This window comes from Eptatretus burgeri, unplaced genomic scaffold (genome assembly GCF_056783735.1).
Source record: "Eptatretus burgeri isolate ZD-2024b unplaced genomic scaffold, Ebu_testis_v1 Ebu_testis_scaffold_3164, whole genome shotgun sequence".
NCBI lineage: Eukaryota > Metazoa > Chordata > Myxini > Myxiniformes > Myxinidae > Eptatretus > Eptatretus burgeri.
Genome location: NW_028225112.1, coordinates 29,417 through 52,846, shown reverse-complemented (window position 1 = coordinate 52,846; position 23,430 = coordinate 29,417). Strand labels below are relative to the sequence as shown.

Genomic DNA, 23,430 nt, shown 5'->3' with positions numbered 1-23,430 from the left:
CAAGTCCTGGAACTGACAAATCCTCCGCAGCAACAATCTCCTCCACCCTTTGTCTAAAATCCCCCAAAATGATATCAAACCAAATATCGCGCTCACAAAACTAAACAAACGGGAACCTTAATTATTTAATCTTCAGGCGTCAGTCATTCCACCTGAGATAGACCACAGATAAGAGGCGGAGGAGACAGAAATACCCTGGCTGTACCTGGCGGGACATTGCAGCAACTGGTGGAAAGAGTAAAAGAAGCTGGTCATGTCCTTCCTGCAGATCACGAGCTTCATGTGCAGCAGATAGGCACGGTTGGCTGGGTGGGGGAGTAGTGCAGGGAGGTAGGTTTGCGGACTTGACATGGCTTCTCCAAAGGGTCGGTCCCAGAATCTGCTGGCGCTCCCACGCTGCGTGCGTTTTTATGATGTCGGCCCCCACCTCGAGACGTGACATACTTCGCATCTGCCCCTGAGGGTTCGTTTGATGGGGGAGAAGACCAACCCCCTCCTACTTGTCACCTGGACAACCCTCCCCTTTTCCTTGGACAGGACTGGCATGCTGTTTCCAGCCTAAACTGGCATTTCAAGGCCTATTAAGAGACTAAAGAGAACATAATAGAGCATTACACACAATATTGTATCCCCAAATTCCAGAGTGCCAATGGAGAGGCAGAAAGAGCAATCCAGACAGTTAAAAAAACTCTACAAGAAATCAACAGAGAAGCACTTCGCCCTGATCGACTATCGCACCACTCCACTTGAAGGAATAAACTTGTCCCCAGCTCAGCTCCTCATGGGGAGACTCCCCAGAAATACACTGCCCTGCAACCATGCCCTTCTCAAGCCTGTCCAGTATGACCACCACATGGTAAAATCACGCTCAGCTGCACAGAAAGAGAAACAAAAGCACCAACTGACTGTGTGGACCCAACTTTGAGGTTGTGGGTCCTTTGATGTTGAGTAATCTACTGATGTGGACCTGCGATCGGGGTTGTGGACCCGCCGTTTGGAGGGGTTCTGGGCTGAAAGGATCGAAACCTCGATGAAAAACGACGCCCGGCTGATGATCCGGGCAGTTAGGAAATCAGTAAATTGTTTATAAGTGAAGGTTATAACTTCAAATAAAATAGATTTTGCAAGTACTTACCAGTACATAATATATCCGTGTGTGTGTGTGTGTGTGTGTGTGTGTGTGTGTGTGTGTGTGTGTGTGTGTGTGTGTGTGTGTGTGTGTCGTTGTGTCTGGCTTCCTTATTGGAACTATGGTGCAGTAAGGTCTCTATTTTGATGATATGCACATGTGCAGACACATGCACTGTTGTGGCCAAACGTATTGGCACCCTTGCACTTTTTTCAAACAATGTCCCATCTCTTCCAGAAAATTGTTAAAAGTAAAGAATCTTTTGGTGTCCACATGTACATTTCTTTGGTTTGCAGTGGAACAAACCAAAGAAAGCTGAAAAAATGACTAAATCTCAGCTTATTCCACTCACACACACACACACACACATAGAGATGGATACTTTGATACCGAGGAGGGCTCCGTTCCACCTTCTGAAACACGAATATGACCAACCAACAACAACAAGGAGATTACAAAAATCAGACATCCTTCATCATTCAATAACTCATCGTCAGTACATGCTTGGATTTTCCCCTGATTACTCGTCTGCAACCATTCAAGGTGTGGAGTATGATGGTGGTTCGTGTAATTGGTACGTAGTTTTTCTGCCCCTTTAGATATTTGTTAGTCTTTGTCCCTAGGATTCAAAAGCAGGACTCACTGTGCGAGCCAGAGCTCCTGAAGATGGAGCATCATGGGATGAAGATTAAAGAGGTTCACCTCTGCCCACTGACGACCTTGCTGCGTTGAGGTTCTCCAAGGCACAGGTGCACGGATAACATACGTCATAAATGGACGAGGAACACAGACAATATCCAAGCGCCGTCGTTCGCCTGGATCCAGAAGGATGTAATCCACTGGAGAACAGGTTGGAAATGGGTCACATGATGAGTCACAGGACAATGAACGACATCTCGTGAAACCTCATCGGTTTCACACCTTGAAAGACAGGGAAGTGAAACAATATATTCTGACCTTTCATTACAAAAACCTATTACGTGATGACTGTCTCAAACTCGTATGTAAAGAGCTTTTCAATAGAGTATTCACAAGAAGTTTCATCAATCACTTATTATCAAAGCTGAAAGATTATTTTGGAGTTATTGTAAACTCCCACCAACTTTATCAATGACGTAGAGTTGTGGGAATCGACAGTGGGCAATAGACGTCACTTCCAACAATAGACGTGTTTGCAACGAGAGGAATATCCAAGCTGGTCCAAGTGTCTATTAACCATTTCATCAGTGGCATTTCCCCCATGCCAGACTCAGCATCAAATATAATTAATGTATTTTAGTCTCGATCTGCAAGTGTGTCTGGCAAGATGGCTTTGCCATCACCATTGTTTGTCAATACTATACTATAAAATGAGACGTGTCCATCAACTCCAGCTCACCTGACTCCACACACAATTTCTACACAACGGCCGCCACGTTGGTGGAGGAAGTCAAAGACATCTTCACCATACCCTCCCTATAAGTTTTCCTTCAGTGTAAAACATGCTGCTTCCACTCACCGGACATTGGATGCAGGCCCTCAATGTCAGACATGAGTTCAGGACGGTCTCTCTGGACATGTCCCTCACTTTTGATACAGTCTGGCATTTTGCCTTGTTCTCCAAACTCTTCCATAGCTTGATAAAGTACTGCTCTCCCCTGGCTCACATCTTGCTCAGCTTGAAAGCATGGAAACCAAGGTCTTCAAGATTAATGGAATCTCCGGTGCTGAAGCTGTCTATGGGTTTAGCACTTCGCCATCGGAGACAGGTTGGTGGTCCCTGTCTTTCATCGCCTCCTTTCTAGTCTGGCACCCTCTGCTCTCTTTCGCTATGCTTTGTCCCGTCCAGGTTTATGCAGGGCACGTACAATCCACCATCAACCCTCCTCTGGTGGAACTACCTAAATGCAGGATCACTGCTTACCTCCACTCATTCGTTCCTCTTTTTTCCAAGCTGTGTAACAAACTTCCACAGCCACTTTATTTTATTTTTTTGGGGATACACAGTCGAGGCATCTCATTCTTCCCTTTAGGTCTTCAAGACAGCTGTTCACAACCATCTCAGATTGTCCCAAAATCCAAAACCATGATCTTTTCTACCCTCATCAAGAGGTGAGGAGGGGTGGTTTGTACTTTTGGTGGGGGGAGGGTGAGGAGTTGTAGTGAAGGGGGATGGGCAGGGGGTTTCAAGCCTTGAAGTGGGGAGGGGATTGGTGCCTTTGGGTTGGAAGGGAGAGGTGAAGTCTTGGGGGTTGGGGGGAGGAGAGCAAAGATGGGACAGAGTTGGGAGCGGGAGGGCGAGGATTTGGGGGGAGAGGACTTTGGGTGGGGAGGGGGGGTTGAGGAGTTGTCAGAATTGCATGCCACAGCTCTGTGGATGTGTGTTTGTGTATCACTGTTGGGGAGGGGGGGTGACGCACTCACCCCACAGGTAAATTGCCCGTCTCCCATAATGGTGGATGGACTTCATATTTTGGAGTGGCGTGATGTCATTGCATACGGCCGAACGTTGGGATGAGGAGTTGCAGGTGAAAAAGGGGACAGAGACTCGGATGCAGGATCTTTCGAACAGGAACAGATGCTACATTTTTATTCTTCATCGCCTGATGATGGTTCAGTCTGGCACTCAAATGCTCCTCAGTATCTCTAAACAGGAAAGTTGAGGCACAGGACCTCCTCCTCTCTCACAGCAGATGGTATGGTGACGTTGTCCTCTTGCCACCTGCAACCCACTCTGCCCTTTACCGATTTCCAGCGTCACCAGGTCAGTCAGATGTATTCATCCAGAAACACAACCCTCGTTACCCTCAAGTCGAACCTGTTGCTCACCTCCAATACTTTGATCTCCTTTTTCGATAACCTGCAGACTTGCATCCCAACATCTGTCTCTTCAGACTCTTCCCTCAACTCCCCAAAGAATGCAGACCGTCACCATCTCATGCTGTAGCATGCACCAACCAATGAAATATTCTCTGCTCATGAAGGGAACATCTACATACTACGTACACAAAGGTGGGAAGGGGACAGAGTAAACTGAGTAAAGGATGAGAAAAAGAGAGGATAAGGAAGAAAATGGTGGATGAGAGGGTTGGAAAAGTTCATGAACATATGAAGAAGTTTGTGAGAAGATTGGATTAAGAGGAAGGGAATGAAGGGAGTAGTAAATGCATGGAATAGTCTCACTGGAAAGGTCATGGCAGCAGCACGTTCCTTGCGCATCCTTGTGTGAGGAGAATTTAATGAGCACACAGGAGGAGGTGGAGGAGTGGGAGGATGAGTTGGAGGAGAGAAAATATTTGGTGGTTTTTTTTTTCCAAATGACCCTTAAACTTCTCCTTCTGTCTTCAGTTTTGCACCAACTCGTACGGACGTTGGTTGTTCGTACATCCGCAAGTTCCACTGCAAGTGGCTGTCAGTTTCTGGACCTCTCACCCTGTTCACCAGTTCTTCAATGAGTCATAAGGTCTACATAATATAAACAGTCGATAATTATTGGACCGGTACAAAAGCTACTGGGAAAACACAACATGATGTGAAAGGTTATGCGATAGGATTGTCGGGATTAAACGACATTGGTGTATTTGAGGACACGCAGAGTATGAACAACAGCAATCAATTGGTCAAGAGACGTGTCAAAAACAGACAAATGAAAGAAAGAACTGACAATGTAATGCCTGTGGTGGTGCGGTGCACACCAATGGTCTTGCGCAAGGCCAATGCATAGTCCTGCTGGATCTCCTGGTGCAATGAGTTCAGCAAAGGTTCGGCGAAAGGTCCACGCTGGAAACGGCCTGAGATCAACCCAACAATGCGTGGCCACTGGGCCTCTTCCTGAGGCTCCAACATGTCCGTGGAGATACCTTGGTGCACGTAGTAGCAGTAGCGCTGAGGAAAGAAAAAGTCAGTTAGTTTAATAAGGTGGGTGTCCAACCAAGCTGTTGGAGTTCGAGTTCGGGTTCAGGTTATCTTTGGGGTTCATGACATTTCCTGTGTTTCTTCCGCATCCTTGGAGCCCAGAGGCGGTGGGACGAGTTTGGGGGTTCACAAGGAAATCAGACACAGGTGGAGGTCGTTCAGCCCATCATGCCTGCGCGAACACCATACTAATTTATCAACACAAGATCCAAGGAAGAAATACAAAAAAAAGTTTTGTTTTTAATTTATGAAATTAATATTTTTGTTTTTTGTTTGTTTTGGGTTTTTTTTTTTTGCAGCAACCAAAATCCTGAGAGTTTCTGATGAGAAAAAAAAAATCTGCATCAAAAAAGGTAAACCAAAACCCAACCGCCTTGTTCTTGTCACCTGCCCAACTCGTCCACCTAGTTTTGTCAAAACTCGTCCACAACTTTTTGACGTCTCATGCCGCATCTCGTTTTTGGCCCCCCCATCTCTCAATGGTGAAGAATCACTTTAAAAATACATTTTAAAAAATTCTCGAATCCGGATCCGGATACCAAATAGTAAGTCGAGGGTGTCAATAATTTTTTGTCAATGCAATTTATTTTTATTTTCTGATTTTAAAAGGATTTATTAAGTTCTGAATCAAAAAAACAAAAGGTTTTGTGATATTAAAAGTGAAATGAAGAATTGTGGAGACAAAACACTTTTGTCAATTTAAACTTATTTTTGGAGAAAATTGTGAGATGTTTGAAAAAAAGTGCACAAGGGTGACAATATGTTTGGCCATGACTGTCGGAAAGGCACCTTACTGTTCCCTCTGAAGTACGGTGTCCTGCATATCAACCAGAACGGTAGTTTACACGTGAGGTGTTACTTTGTTGGGAAATCAGACTCAATGTAGACAAGTCAGATGTGAGTGCAATGTCACCGAGCTCTCCTACGATCCCAAGGTAATTGGATGCCGGGTCATTCGAACGTACAGGTTACCTGCAAGTCTTTCTCAGTCGAAATATTCTGTGTACATTCAGGGCTAATCTGCTGATCAATGATGATGCAAAGCTGCTCTTCCGGGGTTAGAGTCGCATCTTGAAGCAGTGAGCTTTTACTTCCGCCGGACTCCGACTCCGCGGAGGACCTGCAAAGACATACTGCAGGTGATGATTCGCCATGGTGGTGAAACTCCAGGTTGTTGAGAAAAACGAAGGTGGCTTACAAAGTTTGAACACCACCTCGAACTCACCGGCACGCTGGAGTGATCTTGCTCTGCATCACTTGTCTCCATGGTAACGTCTGAGCACATCGTGCGGACATCGGGGATGGAGATCCTGATGGAGCTAAGGATATTGAAACCTAAGATATAATTAACTCGAACTGCACTCGTAGAGCATATTTATAGTCTCACCTCGAGCTTTCATTCTGAACAAAAAGCACCCCCGTTAACAACTGAACGCGTGACCATAACGGTCCACTGCTGTCCATCAATTTTTTCAGCGAGCGGTTTCGGAGAAAATGATGTCCAAATACAAACCTGAAAAAGTATCCCAACTCACCTTGCAAGGAATTCACAAAAACAGGTGTGAATTGAAGATTCTGCACAGGAAAATGAAACAGCAACAAATACAGCCCCAACAATTGCAAAAAAAACACAAAATAAATATATAAAACGAAATATTATGAACAAATGTACACCGACAACTGGGAGAACAACAAAAGAGCAGGAAAACACCAAAAAAATAATTTGACAGAGTGGGGAAAAACAAAGAAGGCTCATTGGAACGGTGAAGATGAGGTCGGCACAACTGGGACGGAGAACGAATCATAATAAATGGACAAGATGAAGGACACGACACCAATGGATTTTACAAAGATGGCGGGACTGAGCCAGAAGGACAAGCGTAGGTTCTGCGACACAGAAACAGAAAGCACGTCGTCACCTGCTTTCGGGGTGCAAAACACTATTATCAGAACAACTTTACACACAACGGCACAACAAAATATGCACAGTGATTTCATCACCAAATCTGCAAAATATTTCAACATCCTGGTTCCAGAAGCAAGGGCAATCATTGAAAATAAGGACGTCGTGCTCACGTACGACCTGACGATCCCATCGAGCGTGAACATGGAAAATAGAGGCTTACGGCCGGGTGACGTTCTCGGGAACAAAAAGGAAAGGACAGCATTGCTGGACAGTAAGGACAGCAAAAAGGAAAGGACAGCAAAAAGGAAAGGACAGACGACGACCCTGAAAAGAGCCCTCGGAACAAAACTCTGAAAACAACAAAGTTGAACAGCTTGGTCCATGAACCGTGATCCCTTACCGAACCGGAGGTGGATACTTTTGAGTCCTGGGAGGACTTCGTTGCACCTCCTCAAACCCGCAAATAGAGTCAACAAACCAACGACACACACACACAAAAACAGACAGGGGCGCTGCAACAGTCTCGCATCTCCTTGGGAGCGAGACAAATGCATCGATTCGAATTGAACTATCATTTATCTCGGTTTTTGGGTTCATGTTATGAAGTACATCGTGCGCGTTCGTGACGGGTCTTCGCGTTTCCTCCGCATCATTGGAGTCCAGAGACGGATCTGGGATCGGGAGTTTGGTTCGGTGGATCCGCAATGCATGCGATCACGCGTCAAGTCGTACAAAATCCGAAGTGAGTTTGCCCCATGGCTTTCGGCTCCGATTCCAAAAATCATTTGACGTGCCTCTTGTCCATATATTACTGCTATTGTACGTGTCGAATGTGGAAGAAATATGTCCGGTCACTTTCGAGGATAAGCGCTGGAAGGACGGACAGACAGAACCCCTCCTCTCTCCACTCACCTCTCTCCGTCCACCTTCATCTCGCACCCCCACTCTCCTCTTCAAGACATTCAGGACAACATACAGTGACCGTCCCAAGAGTTGGACATGATAGCTAACTCCGTGCGACGCGCACGCACAAACACACAATCTGATGGAGCGCTCATGTTTGGTGCAGGAACCTTTAACAGTGGAAGGATACGTGTTGGAGGAGATTTCCGGGAGGAAGTGGAGCCGACCCGAGGCTGCCAGGTGTTCGGGACAGGTGCACGTAAAGCTCGAAGGGTCACGTGTCGTGTTGCCGGGGAGTAGTTGTTGGCGATGGACTCGCTGGGTGTGTGGCACGAAGAGATATCCTTGTACGGCACGGCTCTAGTCCAAGTGTAGCGCAGCATCATCGGGGGATACTCGCTGTCCACGTGATGCATCTGTGACAACAGTACACGGGTTTGTGACGTCAGCTGTCCAAAAAAAGTCGACACAACGGCGCAAGACGCGGGAAATAAAACATAAAATGTAACAAGAAAGAGCAGAGATCGCAGACCCTCACCAGGACTTGTGTGTGCGTTTTGTGCGCAAGATAAAGGGGAAGTAAAGTTACTCCCTTATCCAGTTACACAACGTTCCTGTGGATCACTCAAGGTTTGACCACATTCATTATCTCTTTACACAATGTTCCTTTGGAACAGCAAGCAGGAATACATTTTAATGAACTGCAAGTGAGTGAATTTTGAATTGGGAAGAAACAAAAAGGTACGAATCCCAACATATATACCTCCAAGGGTACCCGAGGGGCGGAGAAGATGAGGAACCTCCAAGGATAACGACTTGGAACGTCGACCGAACATGAGAGTACTTGCTGTTGTGGTGGAGAATTCAAGACCGACAGGAATGAAGATAAACTGCACAAAGAACGAGTTGCTCGCAGAGGGAACAACACGTTCCATCCTTCAAGGATGGTGGAAAGACGGTCGAGAACCAAGCCCAGGAGTCGAACCACAGTGCCAGGGTTCACCAAGCTCATACTCGACAGACACAGTCCTGGGATTGTTGAGATAAAGGACAAAATCAAATGGTCTCCATCAAATAATGCGTCTTATTGGAGACAGCTTGATGAAGATTTGTCCGCAGTCCGAACACAGAAGGGTCCAGTTTGGAAGAAGCTCGATGCTGTGAGTAGTGTTGCACATAATGCTTGGAGCAGTTTGGCACAAGGAAGAAGGGAGACCAGAAACCACAAAAGCAGAAACTCCAACGGGAGACATGTTGAAATTGGATCCTTGAGGTGGCAACAGCATCGGCTCAGGAAGCAAAGGAAGCATGCCACAGAAGAACAAAAACCAGGGTTACGATTGTTGTATGAGGAGTTCAGGAAGGCTGTTAGGAGAGCAGAAGCAGAGGAGAAGAGAAAGAGGGAAAGGAGTCACAAAAGGGAGGCTTTTCTCGAAAAAAAAAAAACCCATTATGTATTGACCAAGACTCTTTTTGAGCACAGTAAGAGTGGAGCACTTGTTGTGCCAAGGGAAGAATTGGAGAAGCGTCTCAGGGAGACCTGGAGCATCCCAAACTGCCAAACACTCCTTCCTGAAATGAATAGTTTTCCCAATCCCACACAGCCTGGAATACCCTTTGACTTGAGTGATATGAAATTGAAAGAAAGTCAAAGATTTTGACCAGAAAGCAAGAGCCAAGAGGGCACCAGGAATAAAATGGAGTATCATACCGTCTCGAGAAGAAGTGCCAAAAGTGTTGAAAATTCTGTGGAAATTGTTGAGCGTTGCACGGAAGAACTCTGTTGTTGCATAAGGAGTGGTGTGTGTTACAAAGGAGTGGTGTGTAGCAGATGGAATATATATATATATATATATATATATATATATATATATATATATATATATATATATATATATATATATATATTGTTGTGGTTACCAAATTCGCAAACCACCATTCAGGTCCCTTAGGTGAGGTATCTCGGTAAGTGCATGTGTAGTTAGGCCCAAACCCGTTGTCTAGTGGGAATACATGTCATTTATGCGTGCTGCGACTCTTCAGGATAGCCGTTTTTCTTTTACTATCTTTATTTTGGACCAACCGCCATGATCACAACCACAACATCAACCACCGACCACAACCACCGCTTCACCACAACCGCCACGACCTTCACTTTTTACCGTCACAACTCGCCACCATCGCATCACCGTCATCTCGCGCCACTCATGGGCACCGATGCTGGACTCGTGTAGGGCGCACGTTGAACAGCGTGTACAAAATCACGGATTTTGTGCTTCAAAAACGGATCAAAAACGACACACGCCCACTTTTTGCCGTCCAATCGGTGAGCGAGGGGCGATTTGGCCCCGCCTCCAGAACGATCGATATATGCAAATTTGTGGATCAAAAAGCCTTCACGCCCACTTTTTCTCGGGCCAATGGGGAGCGAGGTGAAAGGTCAAAGGGAGGGGGTCAAAGGCGAAGCTACGGGGGATAAAAGGACGGTGTTCGTCAGTCAGCAGAGTCAGAAGGGTGTGGAAGTGTGGAAGTGTGGAAGTGTGGAAGTGTGGAAGTGTGGAAGTCTGGAGCCCGAAGCCTGCAGTAGCTGGAGAAGCTGAAGAGAGTCGAACGAGGAGAGCCCAAAGAAGAGTCCAGGGTGGAGAGTCCAGAGGCGGAGAGGCGGCAGCGGCGAAGGCAGACGAGGGGGTGCTCGCGTCGGTGCCAGGAGCTGCACGCCCGAGGGAGGCCGGCAGCGCGTCCTGGCCGAGGTGGAGACGCACACCAGGGGTAATAAAGATCCTCTATACCCCGAGCATCAACAACCCCCTCCTGTTTCCCCCCCGCGCTGAGATAGTGCGACCAAGGGGGCCCCTTTTCCCACCCCCTGCCAGGCACTGTCCGCGAGGCCCGCGGAGTGAGGCGCCATCGCCGCTCCGCGTCTCATCACCAGACGGGTAGGCGCGACCCGGTCTCGGCCTCAGGCCCGCCTGATTCTTGGGGGTATTTCTTTTCCTTGGTTTTGGGTATGTGTTGTCGGCGCCAACTGTGAAGTAGAATTGTATAAGTGTTGCCGTGTGCTCGGTAGTCGGTATTAGCTCTGCATTGTTTTCGCTTTTACATTTGCTTTTTGTGTAAATGGAATTGTGTTTTCTTTTTTTTGTGTGCTTTTGGTGGAATTGTATTTGTGTGCTTCCCGTGTGCCGCGAATAAATGTGCTTTATTGTTGAACTGTTCTCCCGCTTCGCTTCGTCTTTTCCCCCATTGAACCCTCATCTTGCTTCACGTAAAGGGTTGGTAGTGGGCTGAGTACGCCCGATAATTAATCGAACCGTCGAGGTCGACGATAACACCGCTCGGTTATTCTGATAGTACGGAACGGGTCGCTTAAGTGGCCCGTGTCCGAAGTCGACCTGCGGCGAGGTGCGATCGCCCGGTCTACCCTCCGCGTGGGTACTTAGGTAGGTCGAATTTGGCGAGCAACCCTATCCCACGCGGGGGCTGATTGGCTCGATCGCGGTGAGACCAAAAGGTCCACCCGTGACTGGTTCCCGGCGTTAGTCCGAGAGGGTCACGACTGGATTGTCCGTCCGGTGGGCGACGTGCCGCGATTCGAGTTACGTGGCCGTTCGCACGTGGGGTTGGAATACCGCAACACTGGTGTCAGGTCGTGCGATACAAATTCATCGCCCTCCTCGCGGCACTGGTATCGGAGAACAGGAAAACAGGCTCTCCTGTCTCCGGCTAAATTCACGGGAATCGGTCCAGGGGTGAGAGAAGCGACCCCCGATTCCCTCCAAATTACGAGCGAGCAAATTAACCCTTCACGAGAAGCAAGATGGCGTCTCAAGGCGAGCGGGAGCCGGGGGTATTAGAAATGGATGTAGAATGTGTAGAATCCATGGCTCAGGATGGAATCCCCGTGCAGGAAATGTTGATTGCGCAGGAACACGGACTCGCCCAACTGAACCCAGGGCCCGAGGTGGGTGCGGCAGCGGCCGCGGTGTATGACACCTCCCCCCCCCTCTCCACCAAAACCCTTCCCCAACCCTTGCCGAAACGGCTCAGCTGAGTGCATCCAACATGGCCCAGCTATGCGCCATGCTGGCGGCAATGAACGAAAGATGAATGCGAAAATGATCGAAAAGATGGATGCGAATACACAACAAATGAACAAAAAGATGGATACAAATACAAATGAAATGAAAAACGAAATGAACAAGCAAATGAATGAAGTGAAAACGACGATGGATGCGAATACACAGCAAATAAACGGAATGGAAGCAAACATGAAGGAAGAAATGAAAAAGTTCCGGGGTGAGACGCAGAACATGGGCCGATGCCTGCAGGCGGGCATGAAGGCCGTGACAAAGGAAATAATAGTTGAGACACGGGAGGTAAAGGGTGAAGAGTTGGCAGAGACACGGGAGATAGAAAAAATAGAGGAAAGACTACACGAGGAAGACGGGGTAAGTGACGCACACACACACACGGAGGTAGTGGAGGATATTAGGGGTGAGCTGGCGGACTGGGTAGAGACCCAGTGCGAGCACCTGGATGGCCTCCTCCAGGAACGAGGGGAGGGAGTATGCCCCCTTGAGGCGAGTCACGACCAGGTGAGTTCGGTCGTGCTTTGCGAGGTAGAGGGGACGGGTGCTGTGGACGGGTGCACGGAGAGCTTGGGGGGTGTAGAGGCCCCGGAGACCCTTGTGGGGACACGAATCCCCAGTGTGGTTGTCCCTGTGTGTGTGGTGCAAGGTGTGAGTGCGTCCCCGTGTGTGGAAGCGACCCCGTGTGTGAGTGGTGTGGTGGCGATGGTGCCAGAGTGCGTGCTTCCCAGCACGCCGGGTGTGGATGGGGCACCGTGTGTGAGTGAGGCCGTGTGTGTGAGTGAAACGGCCAGTATGAGTGAGGCACCACGTGTGAGTGGTGTGGTGGCGATGGTGCCGGAGTACGTGCTTCCCAGCACGCCGTGTGTGGATGAGGCACGGAGTATGGATGAGACACCGCGGTTGAGTGCCCCCGCGTGTGTGGATGAGGAACCGTGTATGAGTGCCCCCGCGTGTGTGAGTGAGGCACGGAGTGTGGATGAGGCACCGCGGGTGAGTGCCCCCGCGTGTGTAAGTAGTATGGTTTGTGTGAGTAGTGAGGCACGCGTGAGTGAACGGCCGTGTGCAAGGTCGCTGTGTGCAAGGGAGACCGTGTGTGTGAGAGAGCGGTATGAAAGGGAGATGTCGGTTGGCATGCGGGAGCACGCAGCCGCGTCTCCCGGTGTGAATGTGATGGAGTGGACTGTGTGCGTCGTAACACGCAGGTATGCGTGGGTCGAATGGCGACGACGGCGACATGGGAGAAACGAAAGCCGAGTAGCGGCTGTAGCTATTTCGGGGACCGTGCCGGGTTCACCCAGCAGTGAGCACGAGGTTCGTGCTGTGCAACGCACGAGACCGCCACGTGCTCGCTTGCGAGAGTGAAGTCCCGGTCCGGAAACGCACGCGGTGGATTTGCCGATCCCGCGGACGGACAAAGTTTAGGCAGGTAAACGGATTTGAACCGACGGGTTCTCCACGCGATCGTGTGTGTTAAGCTCCAACGGGCAAAGCACATGTGTTCGCGTGGAGAACCCCTCGAAACGTGGGGCTTGTGTTTTTTTTATGCGCACGGTGACGTCATGGCTGCACGTGTGGTTGGAATCCGGCAGGAGGGGTATCTCTGCCGGATGGTAGCGTCCAAGGAGGGACGAGGAACACGTGCAGCTGCATGACGTCACGGGCAGGTGCAAAGTGCGCGAGCTCTGAGTTGCCGCGCTGGCGCTGCGCATGTAGAAAAAAAAATAAATAAATAAAGAACAAGCCTCACTTTCGGGTGCAAAGGATTCCTGGGCAAGGGGTGAAAGACCCCCTTGACCTGGGCACAGGATGGAAACTAGTTAGGGGGAAGGGTTAGCTTAGTTAGACCGACTTCATGGGGCAGGGTAAGTCCTCATGGAGTCCGTGGAATGGATTAGTTAGAGGGATTGTAGCCAGATTTAGGTTGGGAAATAAAATGGGATTATTTGAGGACAGAGACAGACCTGTGAATGTGTAGAGGGGACGTAGCTTAGCTACGTAGTGTTAAAAGGAACGTGCTGTAGTTTAAGGGACGACGTGGGAGCACGAGTTAGTTAGGGGAGGTAGTTAGGAGGATGGCAGAGTTCAGCGGTGTGTGTGTTGAAGAGTTGGTGAGTGAAGTGGAAGCATGTGCTTGGTGAGTGAGTGAGGCCAGCGGGTCTGTGTGAATGGAGCGAATGGGGAATGCATGGTGCGATGAGTGATTGGGGGGAGGAGTGACTCCCGCCCAAGGGACCCCGGGGTCAGTGTAGAGTGAGTTAGCTGGGTTAGTTAAATTGAAAAATGGAGGTCGTTTTGTTGTTGGTGGGAAAGTAGGCTCGAGACCCATTTTGGAGGGGGTGCAGGAGCCCTGTTGACGGGCTTGGGAGCGTGGCTGCGAAAGGTGAGTATCGCTGAGTGGGTACCCCGGGCACCAGGCTAGTCGGCCGCGGTAGGCCATGGGCCCATGGGGGGCCGGGATAGAGTAGTGGGCACGGGTGCGCCTGCTTGGTGCGGGGGGCCCGGGCGCCGTGGCAGCGTGGGCAGTGTTGTGGGCACGGGTGACCCTCGGAAAGGGGCCCGGGAGGCCGGCCTGCCACGTGTGCATTTCAGGGGAGGTGCCATGGGCGGCACTCCCCGGTGTTAGGGAGCTGGTAGGCTCGGAGGCAGTGTAGTGCCCGGGGGTGCCATAGCGGGAGAATCGGCAGAGGGTCGTGCCTGCCAAAGGGAGCCACGTGTCCCAGCCAGGAGACCGTGTGAGGGCACGGAGAGAAAATTGGGGGGGCGAGGCCCGAAATTGTGAGGACACCAACACAGGCGACGGGAATCTGGGTTTATAGAACCAATAGTTTAAGCGAGAGGCGCTTGTTGAAAGCCCCGGGGTAGTTTAGCAGTTAAATGGTTAGGGTAGATTAGGAAATGTACCCCTCCGCACCATCCATCCCCTCGCTGTCGTTGTGGGCCGCTGGACCCACTTTGGGTTAGATCGCCGAACTCTGGGGAGGCCATTCTGAGGCTTGAGTTGGGCCTCGGCACAGGACGCTAGCTCTCCCTTATTCCCCTCCGGGAAGGGAACGTAGGGGTTGGGAGTAGGCTAGGTGACAGGATAGGTTAGCCGAACAAGGACGATAAAGGGGGTTAGGGGACGATTTATAGTGGGGAAGTAAAAATAAAAACAACAGAAAAAAAAGAAGTTGGGGCTAAATTGGGGTTTGACAAATTAAGGGAGTGGGTATGTACAGTGACAGGCAAAGGCGATAGGTTGGGAGGGAGACAGGTAGGTAGGTCCGAGCCCGCCTTCCAAGTGGCCAGCACCACCGCACTCCCTCCACCAACCTCCATTGAACGGCAAAGGCTGGCCAACTTCATCGGCTGGCCGTGTTTTGCTTCAAGGCGGAGGCCGGCCAAGTTCATCGGCAGCTGTGTGCTGCAAGGCCTGTGCCGGCCAGTTCATCTGCTGGCTGTTTTTCTTCGAGGCCTGTGCCGGCCAGTTCATCTGCTGGCTGTTTTTCTTCGAGGCCTGTGCCGGCCAGTTCATCTGCCGGCTGTGTTTGCCTGCAACGGTCTTCTTCTGCGGGCTGTGTTTGCCTGCAGCGGTCTTCTTCTGCGGGCTGTGTTTGCCTGCAGCGGCCTTCTTCTGCGGGCTGTGTTTGCCTGCAGCGGCCTTCTTCTGCGGGCTGTGTGTTGCCTGCACCTTTGCCATGCCATGCCCACTGCCCATGTTCACCAGCCCCGTTCAATTTTTGCTTTGCCCCCCCCCCTGTTCATTTCCATGTGCGCCAGGATCCGAAAAGCAACAGTTTGCAAGCTGCAAGAACTGCCCTGTTGGCAGCTACAACACGGGCCTGCAGTGGCAGCCCATGCACCGTTGTGGTTCACTGCATTCAGTTCAAACCGTTCATGCATCCATTCGTTGTGCTCATTGCGTGTGCCACTTGAGCTGGCATGGAGACTACGTTTGTGCGGCCCATGCACCGTTGTGGTTCACTGCGTTCAGCTCAAAAGGGAAGGCCTTGGACTGCGTGTGAGCAGCCAGCCACGTTCCCTGTCGCCTGCATTGTTTGAGCCAGAGACTGCATGTGGGCAGCCTGGCTCCCTGCTAACTGCTTTCTTTTGCAGAGTTCAATGATCCTGGGCCATGGTTTAGTGTAAAATTTGTAAGTTAAGGTTAAGATGTACTGTAAATATGAGTGCGCCCCCGGCATGTATGTCTTAGCGCCGGCAATTTTATTTAAGTCGTCCGTGTGAGTGAGTTTGTTTAGATAGTTACGCAGCCCTCAGGTTATTTATTTTGGGGACACGAATACCATGAATGTCGCACTCAGGGATCCGTAGGTAAAATGTACTAGGGGAAAACTACACATGATGGCACACGAAAATTTGATGACTCGGGACGAGTCTGTAAAAAGGGGAGGGGGTAGTGTTGTGGTTACCAAATTCGCAAACCACCATTCAGGTCCCTTAGGTGAGGTATCTCGGTAAGTGCATGTGTAGTTAGGCCCAAACCCGTTGTCTAGTGGGAATACATGTCATTTATGCGTGCTGCGACTCTTCAGGATAGCCGTTTTTCTTTTACTATCTTTATTTTGGACCAACCGCCATGATCACAACCACAACATCAACCACCGACCACAACCACCGCTTCACCACAACCGCCACGACCTTCACTTTTTACCGTCACAACTCGCCACCATCGCATCACCGTCATCTCGCGCCACTCATGGGCACCGATGCTGGACTCGTGTAGGGCGCACGTTGAACAGCGTGTACAAAATCACGGATTTTGTGCTTCAAAAACGGATCAAAAACGACACACGCCCACTTTTTGCCGTCCAATCGGTGAGCGAGGGGCGATTTGGCCCCGCCTCCAGAACGATCGATATATGCAAATTTGTGGATCAAAAAGCCTTCACGCCCACTTTTTCTCGGGCCAATGGGGAGCGAGGTGAAAGGTCAAAGGGAGGGGGTCAAAGGCGAAGCTACGGGGGGATAAAAGGACGGTGTTCGTCAGTCAGCAGAGTGAGAAGGGTGTGGAAGTGTGGAAGTGTGGAAGTGTGGAAGTGTGGAAGTGTGGAAGTCTGGAGCCCGAAGCCTGCAGTAGCTGTAGAAGCTGAAGAGAGTCGAACGAGGAGAGCCCAAAGAAGAGTCCAGGGTGGAGAGTCCAGAGGCGGAGAGGCGGCAGCAGCGAAGGCAGACGAGGGGGTGCTCGCGTCGGTGCCAGGAGCTGCACGCCCGAGGGAGGCCGGCAGCGCGTCCTGGCCGAGGTGGAGACGCACACCAGGGGTAATAAAGATCCTCTATACCCCGAGCATCAACAACCCCCTCCTGTTTCCCCCCCGCGCTGAGATAGTGCGACCAAGGGGGCCCCTTTTCCCACCCCCTGCCAGGCACTGTCCGCGAGGCCCGCGGAGTGAGGCGCCATCGCCGCTCCGCGTCTCATCACCAGACGGGTAGGCGCGACCCGGTCTCGGCCTCAGGCCCGCCTCATTCTTGGGGGTATTTCTTTTCCTTGGTTTTGGGTATGTGTTGTCGGCGCCGTCTGTGAAGTAGAATTGTATAAGTGTTGCCGTGTGCTCGTGTAATCGGTATTAGATCTGCATTGTCGCATTTGCTTTTTGTGTAAATTGAATTGTGTTTTTCTTTTCTGTGTGCTTTTGGTGGAATTGAATATGTGTGCTTTCCGTTCATCGCGAATAAATGTGCTTTGTGTTGAACTGTTTCCCGCTTCGCTTCGTCATTTCTTTCATTGAATCCTCATCTTGCTTCACGTAAAGGGTTGGTAGTGGGCTGAATACGCCCGATAATTAATCGAACCGTCGAGGTCGACGATAACACCGCTCGGTTATCCCGATAGTACGGAACGGGTCGGCTTAAGTGGCCCGTGTCCGAAGTCGACCTGCGGCGAGGTGCGATCGCCCGGTCTACCCTCCGCGTGGGTACTTAGGTAGGTCGAATTTGGCGAGCAACCCTATCCCACGCGGGGGCTGATTGGCTCGATCGCGGTGAGACCGAAAGGTCCACCCGTGACTGGTTCCCGGCGTTAGTCCGAGAGGGTCACGACTGGATTGTCCGTCCGGTGGGCGACGTGCCGCGATTCGAGTTACGTGGCCGTCAGCACGCCGGCGGGCGCGAATCCGTAACAATATATATATATATTCGCAAAAGAGAATTCAGAAAGTGATGAGCAGTTTCCGCTCATATCACTCTTGAATGTGGAGGGAAAGATATTGTGACGTCCACGGGACTTGAACAGTCCCGCCAACATAGAATGAGCCGAAACGATGGAGGCGGTTTATTTATTTATAACCCAAACATGGCGGTTCTAATCGATCCACCGCAAACGGGACAAGGAAGGTGGCACGAGTCACTTTTCACTGAGTTGATGATGTTTACTTGTTTTTATTATTACCAGAAATAACGAGACTCGGCAAGAAGAGGGATCCGGGGCGATTCGACGGGATGGTGTGGGATCGAGCGTGGGGAAAAACACAGACAATTCCAATGAATATATAGATCTCAATCCCTCTAAGGCGCCAAGCACACACACACACACACACACACACACACACACACACACACACACACACAAAACGTAGCTATTTCTGGTGGTCAGGCTGGACCGTGGTGTGGACGCAACCGTCCCTGGATCGGCGTCGGACGAGCTGGCCTTGCTCTCGTCAGGGGGGCAGGAGAAACCACGGTGCTGTCGACCTCCTGGTCCTGGCCCAAGTCCGCCCACAGCCGCCAGGGAACCAGCTCCGGCGCCAAGCCGCGAGCAGGAGAGGGAGGCAGGTCCGCCCGCCGCCCGACCCCGCACTCCGAGTCAGCAGAACCCCAGAGCCAACCAAAGCGAGGCACGAGGCTCGGCAAGGCTCCCAGACACGATCAAGAACACGATCGATTCAGCACAACAACCAGGACGCTCTCTGCCGCCACAGCTTCCACACCAAAAAAAAAACCACGATCTTTTGGTTGTAATCTTCTTCCTCTTCGACCCCGAACAGAACCTTTTTATCCTTCGTCCTCGTCACTCCCAATCGAGCCGTTTATTGGCCCACCGCCATCGCCTTCCGCCAATCGTGATCACGGGGCGGAGCCATCCGCTGCACTGTCCTGTGACGTCACGGCCAGTCTTCAGAGAATACCAAAAGGGGTTTACGCAGACACACTTACCCTATCCCGTGTCCCTATCTAATTACGTGACATTTATCATTTCCCCCTTGAAGAAATGAACATTTACTAGACAACTTATCACCACTGAATTGCTACTTATTACATCGAGATCCTGGTAAACTCGAACAGCATGGCATACCTCATTAAACATCCTAATTACCCTTTGAATGCATACCCCCCCCCCTCAAACGTAACAATATTCTTCAGCATTGTCAAAAAGGATGATCGAACATGTGCTGGAAAATGGATACATGAACACATTGTGTGTGCCGAAAGCAGGAGTTCCAGGCTTTCCAGGATACCTGGAGCATGCTGCCAACATTTGGAATACTGTTCAGGGTGCAAGGAACGAGAAGAGAGAGCTTCATGTAATATGGCTTGATTTTGGCCAATGCATTTATAGTTCTGTCCCACATATTCTCATTTCGAAGGCGATGAGGGTGTTTTGGATTCTTCAGGTCAGAAACCTCATCAGGATGTATTATGAGCGGTTCTTCATGAGGTTCACAACCCCTTCATGCACCACTAACTGGCAAATCCCAAGATGTTGGTATTTCCATGGGGATGTGTTGCGTCACCTTTATTGTTTGTCACAGCCATGGAGTCGATCGATTGGGCAGCAGAAGGTTGCGGAAGAGGAATAGAGCTCCTATCAGGCCAACTTCTTTCCCGAATGTGATTTCCCTAAAGTCAGGGAAATAGGTTTCGGTATCTGGGAGAAACAGTGACCGGGAATGGTGAGTCGGAGGCAGAGGTGCGGACGAGGATCCAGGTGGGTGTGAGTGCATGGAGGAGGGTGGAGGGAGTAATGGTGGACAGAAGGATATCAAGAAAATTGAAAGGGAAGGTTCTGGTGGGTGTGTAACACAGGCCTACCATTGCGGTCTGGAGGCGGTGACACTGACAGAGACACAACAACAGAAGCTGCAGCTTTGTGAGAAAAAGTGGGTCAGGAGGATTGCGGGAGTGAAGAGTTGGTGTCCAGAAGGAGGATGGATGAACCGAGGGAGGAGATGTGTGTTCAGATGAGCTTGAGGGGGAGATCGATGAAATGTCGGCTGAGATGGGCCGGACACTTGGTGCGGATGGGGGAAAGAGAGAATGGCAAAGAGAGCGGATAGGTTGAGGAAGCAAGGTCAGAGGGATAGAGGGAACCGCGGTTGAGATGGGACGATTGTGTGAGGAGGGATATCAGTGAGGTCGGGGTGATTGGAGAGTGGAGAGAGTTGGCTGAGGACAGAGTGAGGTGAAGGAGTGTCGTGGTCGAGGCAAGGCAGAAGCTTGGTGCCATCGGAACTCATCCCTCATTCAGGGCAGAGGAGGAGGAGAAGAAAACGTGGGAAAATGATTTGTTCGTTTGTAAATTGTTGCGCGGATAAGTCCGGCTCTTCGGTTATTTTATCTGTTTCGCATTTTTCAAATAAAAAACCTGTGTCGTGTCATTGAATAAATCCACGTAATGAAAAGGTTCGAGTCTGAGGGAGATGGTACAATAAAATGGGGGAAGGGAGATGGTGAAAATAAAATGGGGAAGGGAGATGGTGAAAATAAAATGTTCAACAAAAAAATAAAATGGGGAAATGAGTCAAAAATAACCGATACACCTTGTACAATGACACACACACACACACACACACACACACACACACACACACACACACACACACACACACACACACACACACACACACACACACGGTGATATAGTTCTGAGGGAGATGGTGAAAATAAAATGGGGGAAAGGAGAAGATAAAAAATAAAATGGGGAGAAGGGAGATGGTGAAAATAAAATGGGGGAAAGGAGAAGATAAAAAATAAAATGGGGAGAAGGGAGATGGTGAAAATAAAAGGGGGGAAAGGAGAAGATAAAAAATAAAATGGGGAGAAGGGAGATGGTGAAAATAAAATGGGGGAAAGGAGATGGTGAAAATAAAATGGGGGGAAGGGAGATGGTAAAAATAAAATGGGGGGAAGGGAGATGGTAAAAATAAAATGGGGGGAAGGGAGATGGTGAAAATAAAATGGGGGAAGGGAGATGGTGAAAATAAAATGGGGGAAGGGAGATGGTAAAAATAAAATGGGGGAAGGGAGATGGTAAAAATAAAATGGGGGGAAGGGAGATGGTAAAAATAAAATGGGGGAAGGGAGATGGTAAAAATAAAATGGGGGGAAGGGAGATGGTAAAAATAAAATGGGGGAAGGGAGATGGTGAAAATAAAATGGGGAAAGGAGATGGTGAAAATAAAATGGGGGGAAGGAGATGGTGAAAATAAAATGGGGGAAGGGAGATGGTAAAAATAAAATGGGGGGAAGGGAGATGGTAAAAATAAAATGGGGGAAGGGAGATGGTAAAAATAAAATGGGGGAAGGGAGATGGTGAAAATAAAATGGGGGGAAGGAGATGGTGAAAATAAAATGGGGGAAGGGAGATGGTGAAAATAAAATGGGGGAAAGGAGAAGATAAAAAATAAAATGGGGAGAAGGGAAATGGTGAAAAAAAAATGAGGGAAAGAAAAAAAAAAAAAATAAAATGGGGAGAAGGGAGATGGTGAAAATAAAATAGGGGAAAGGAGATGGTGAAAATAAAATGGGGGGAAGGGAGGTGGTGAAAATAAAATGGGGGAAGGGAGATGGTAAAAATAAAATGGGGGAAGGGAGATGGTGAAAATAAAATGGGGGAAGGGAGATGGTGAAAATAAAATGGGGGAAGGGAGATGGTGAAAATAAAATGGGGGGAAGGGAGATGGTGAAAATAAAATGGGGGAAGGGAGATGGTGAAAATAAAATGGGGGAAGGGAGATGGTGAAAATAAAATGGGGGGAAGGGAGATGGTGAAAATAAAATGGCGGGAAAAGAGATGGTGAAAATAAAATGGGGGGAAGGGAGATGGTGAAAATAAAATGGGGGGAAGGAGATGGTGAAAATAAAATGGTGGGAAGGGAGATGGTGAAAATAAAATGGGGGAAAGGAGAAGATAAAAAATAAAATGGGGAGAAGGGAGATGGTGAAAATAAAATGGGGGAAAGGAGAAGATAAAAAATAAAATGGGGAGAAGGGAGATGGTGAAAATAAAATGGGGCAAAGGAGATGGTGAAAATAAAATGGGGGAAGGGAGGTGGTGAAAATAAAATGGGGGAAGGGAGATGGTAAAAATAAAATGGGGGAAGGGAGATGGTGAAAATAAAATGGGGGAAGGGAGATGGTGAAAAAAAAATGGGGGGAAGGGAGATGGTGAAAATAAAATGGGGCAAGGGAGATGGTGAAAATAAAATGGGGGAAGGGAGGTGGTGAAAATAAAATGGGGGGAAGGGAGGTGGTGAAAATAAAATGGGGGGAAGGGAGGTGGTGAAAATAAAATGGCGGGAAAAGAGATGGTGAAAATAAAATGGGGGGAAGGGAGATGGTGAAAATAAAATGGCGGGAAGGGAGATGGTGAAAATAAAATGGGGGAAAGGGAGATGGTGAAAATAAAATGGCGGTTTGTGACGCTCCTCACCGTCATACAGAATCGATCTTTGATACAGGGGGACGTTTGATCCATCGTGCCTGCACTATAACAATACCACGTGAATTCAATCGATCATTTTATCGGTTTAATCTGACCGTCTGGAGAGGTAACGGAGGGAGCTCGAACACCAACATGGCGACAGGCACAGAGACATCGGTTTCGGACAAGTCTGACCGTAACGAGCCCTCTCAGCACCCCCACCATCTTCACAAGGACGTCCCAGGTGCTCTGACGGTTCGTCGACGCCGCCTGCAGGAGATCTCTGGACTGCGGTGCCGGTTCCATCGCACACGTCTTGTGGACCCTTCTCGACGACGTGCACAACCTCACCAGTCACCACACACAGTTCCGTTGGCCAATTCACCTCGCCTCTTATCACGTTCTGATATCAATCCGCGACGGAGAACCCCTCGTCCCCCCTCCCCGCGTACTGATATCAATCGGCGACGAGGACTACTTATAAGATTTTGAAATATTTAACGATGGTATTATTATTATTATTATTATTATTATTATTATTTTTATTATTATTACTAGTGCTGGCCCGTACGTGCAAAAAAATATATATTAATTTAAAATAATAATAATAATGAAAAATAAGAAATGTGCCGTTTATTGTGACGTCATAGCACCGTGTCCTGTCATTGGTTTGGTAAATAAATGGCCACAACTTGGGAACCACTTGGCCGATTAATATCAAACCTTGAAAAGGCAAATCCTCAGGTCCCCAGGAATATATCTGGCAAGTTTCAATTAGATTGGACCAGAGGTTGTCGAGAAACAGCGGTCACAGACACACACACACACACACACACACACACACACACACACACATTGCTGGATTATAGAT

The 23,430-nt window shown here is 49.3% G+C and overlaps 1 protein-coding gene across 14 annotated transcripts in view; it reads right to left on the bottom strand.

Annotated features, from left to right (window-relative positions):
* DNAH3 (dynein axonemal heavy chain 3) overlaps positions 1–23,003 on the bottom strand; it is a 126,982-nt gene extending 103,979 nt beyond the window's left edge. For 6 of the 14 annotated variants that reach the window (XM_085868513.1, XM_085868505.1, XM_085868514.1 and 3 more), the window contains exons 1-6: positions 22,755–22,998; positions 8,023–8,248; positions 6,249–6,333; positions 5,996–6,143; positions 4,804–4,993; positions 1,773–1,968 (exon numbers count right to left, since the gene is read on the bottom strand). In XM_085868513.1, the coding sequence (XP_085724639.1) occupies positions 1,773–1,968; positions 4,804–4,993; positions 5,996–6,143; positions 6,249–6,333; positions 8,023–8,248; positions 22,755–22,865 (956 nt within the window). In that variant the 5' untranslated portion in view covers positions 22,866–22,998. The other 8 variants (XM_085868515.1, XM_085868517.1, XM_085868523.1 and 5 more) reach the window with 7 other exon arrangements.
* Between the last annotated feature and the right edge of the window lie 427 nt (positions 23,004–23,430).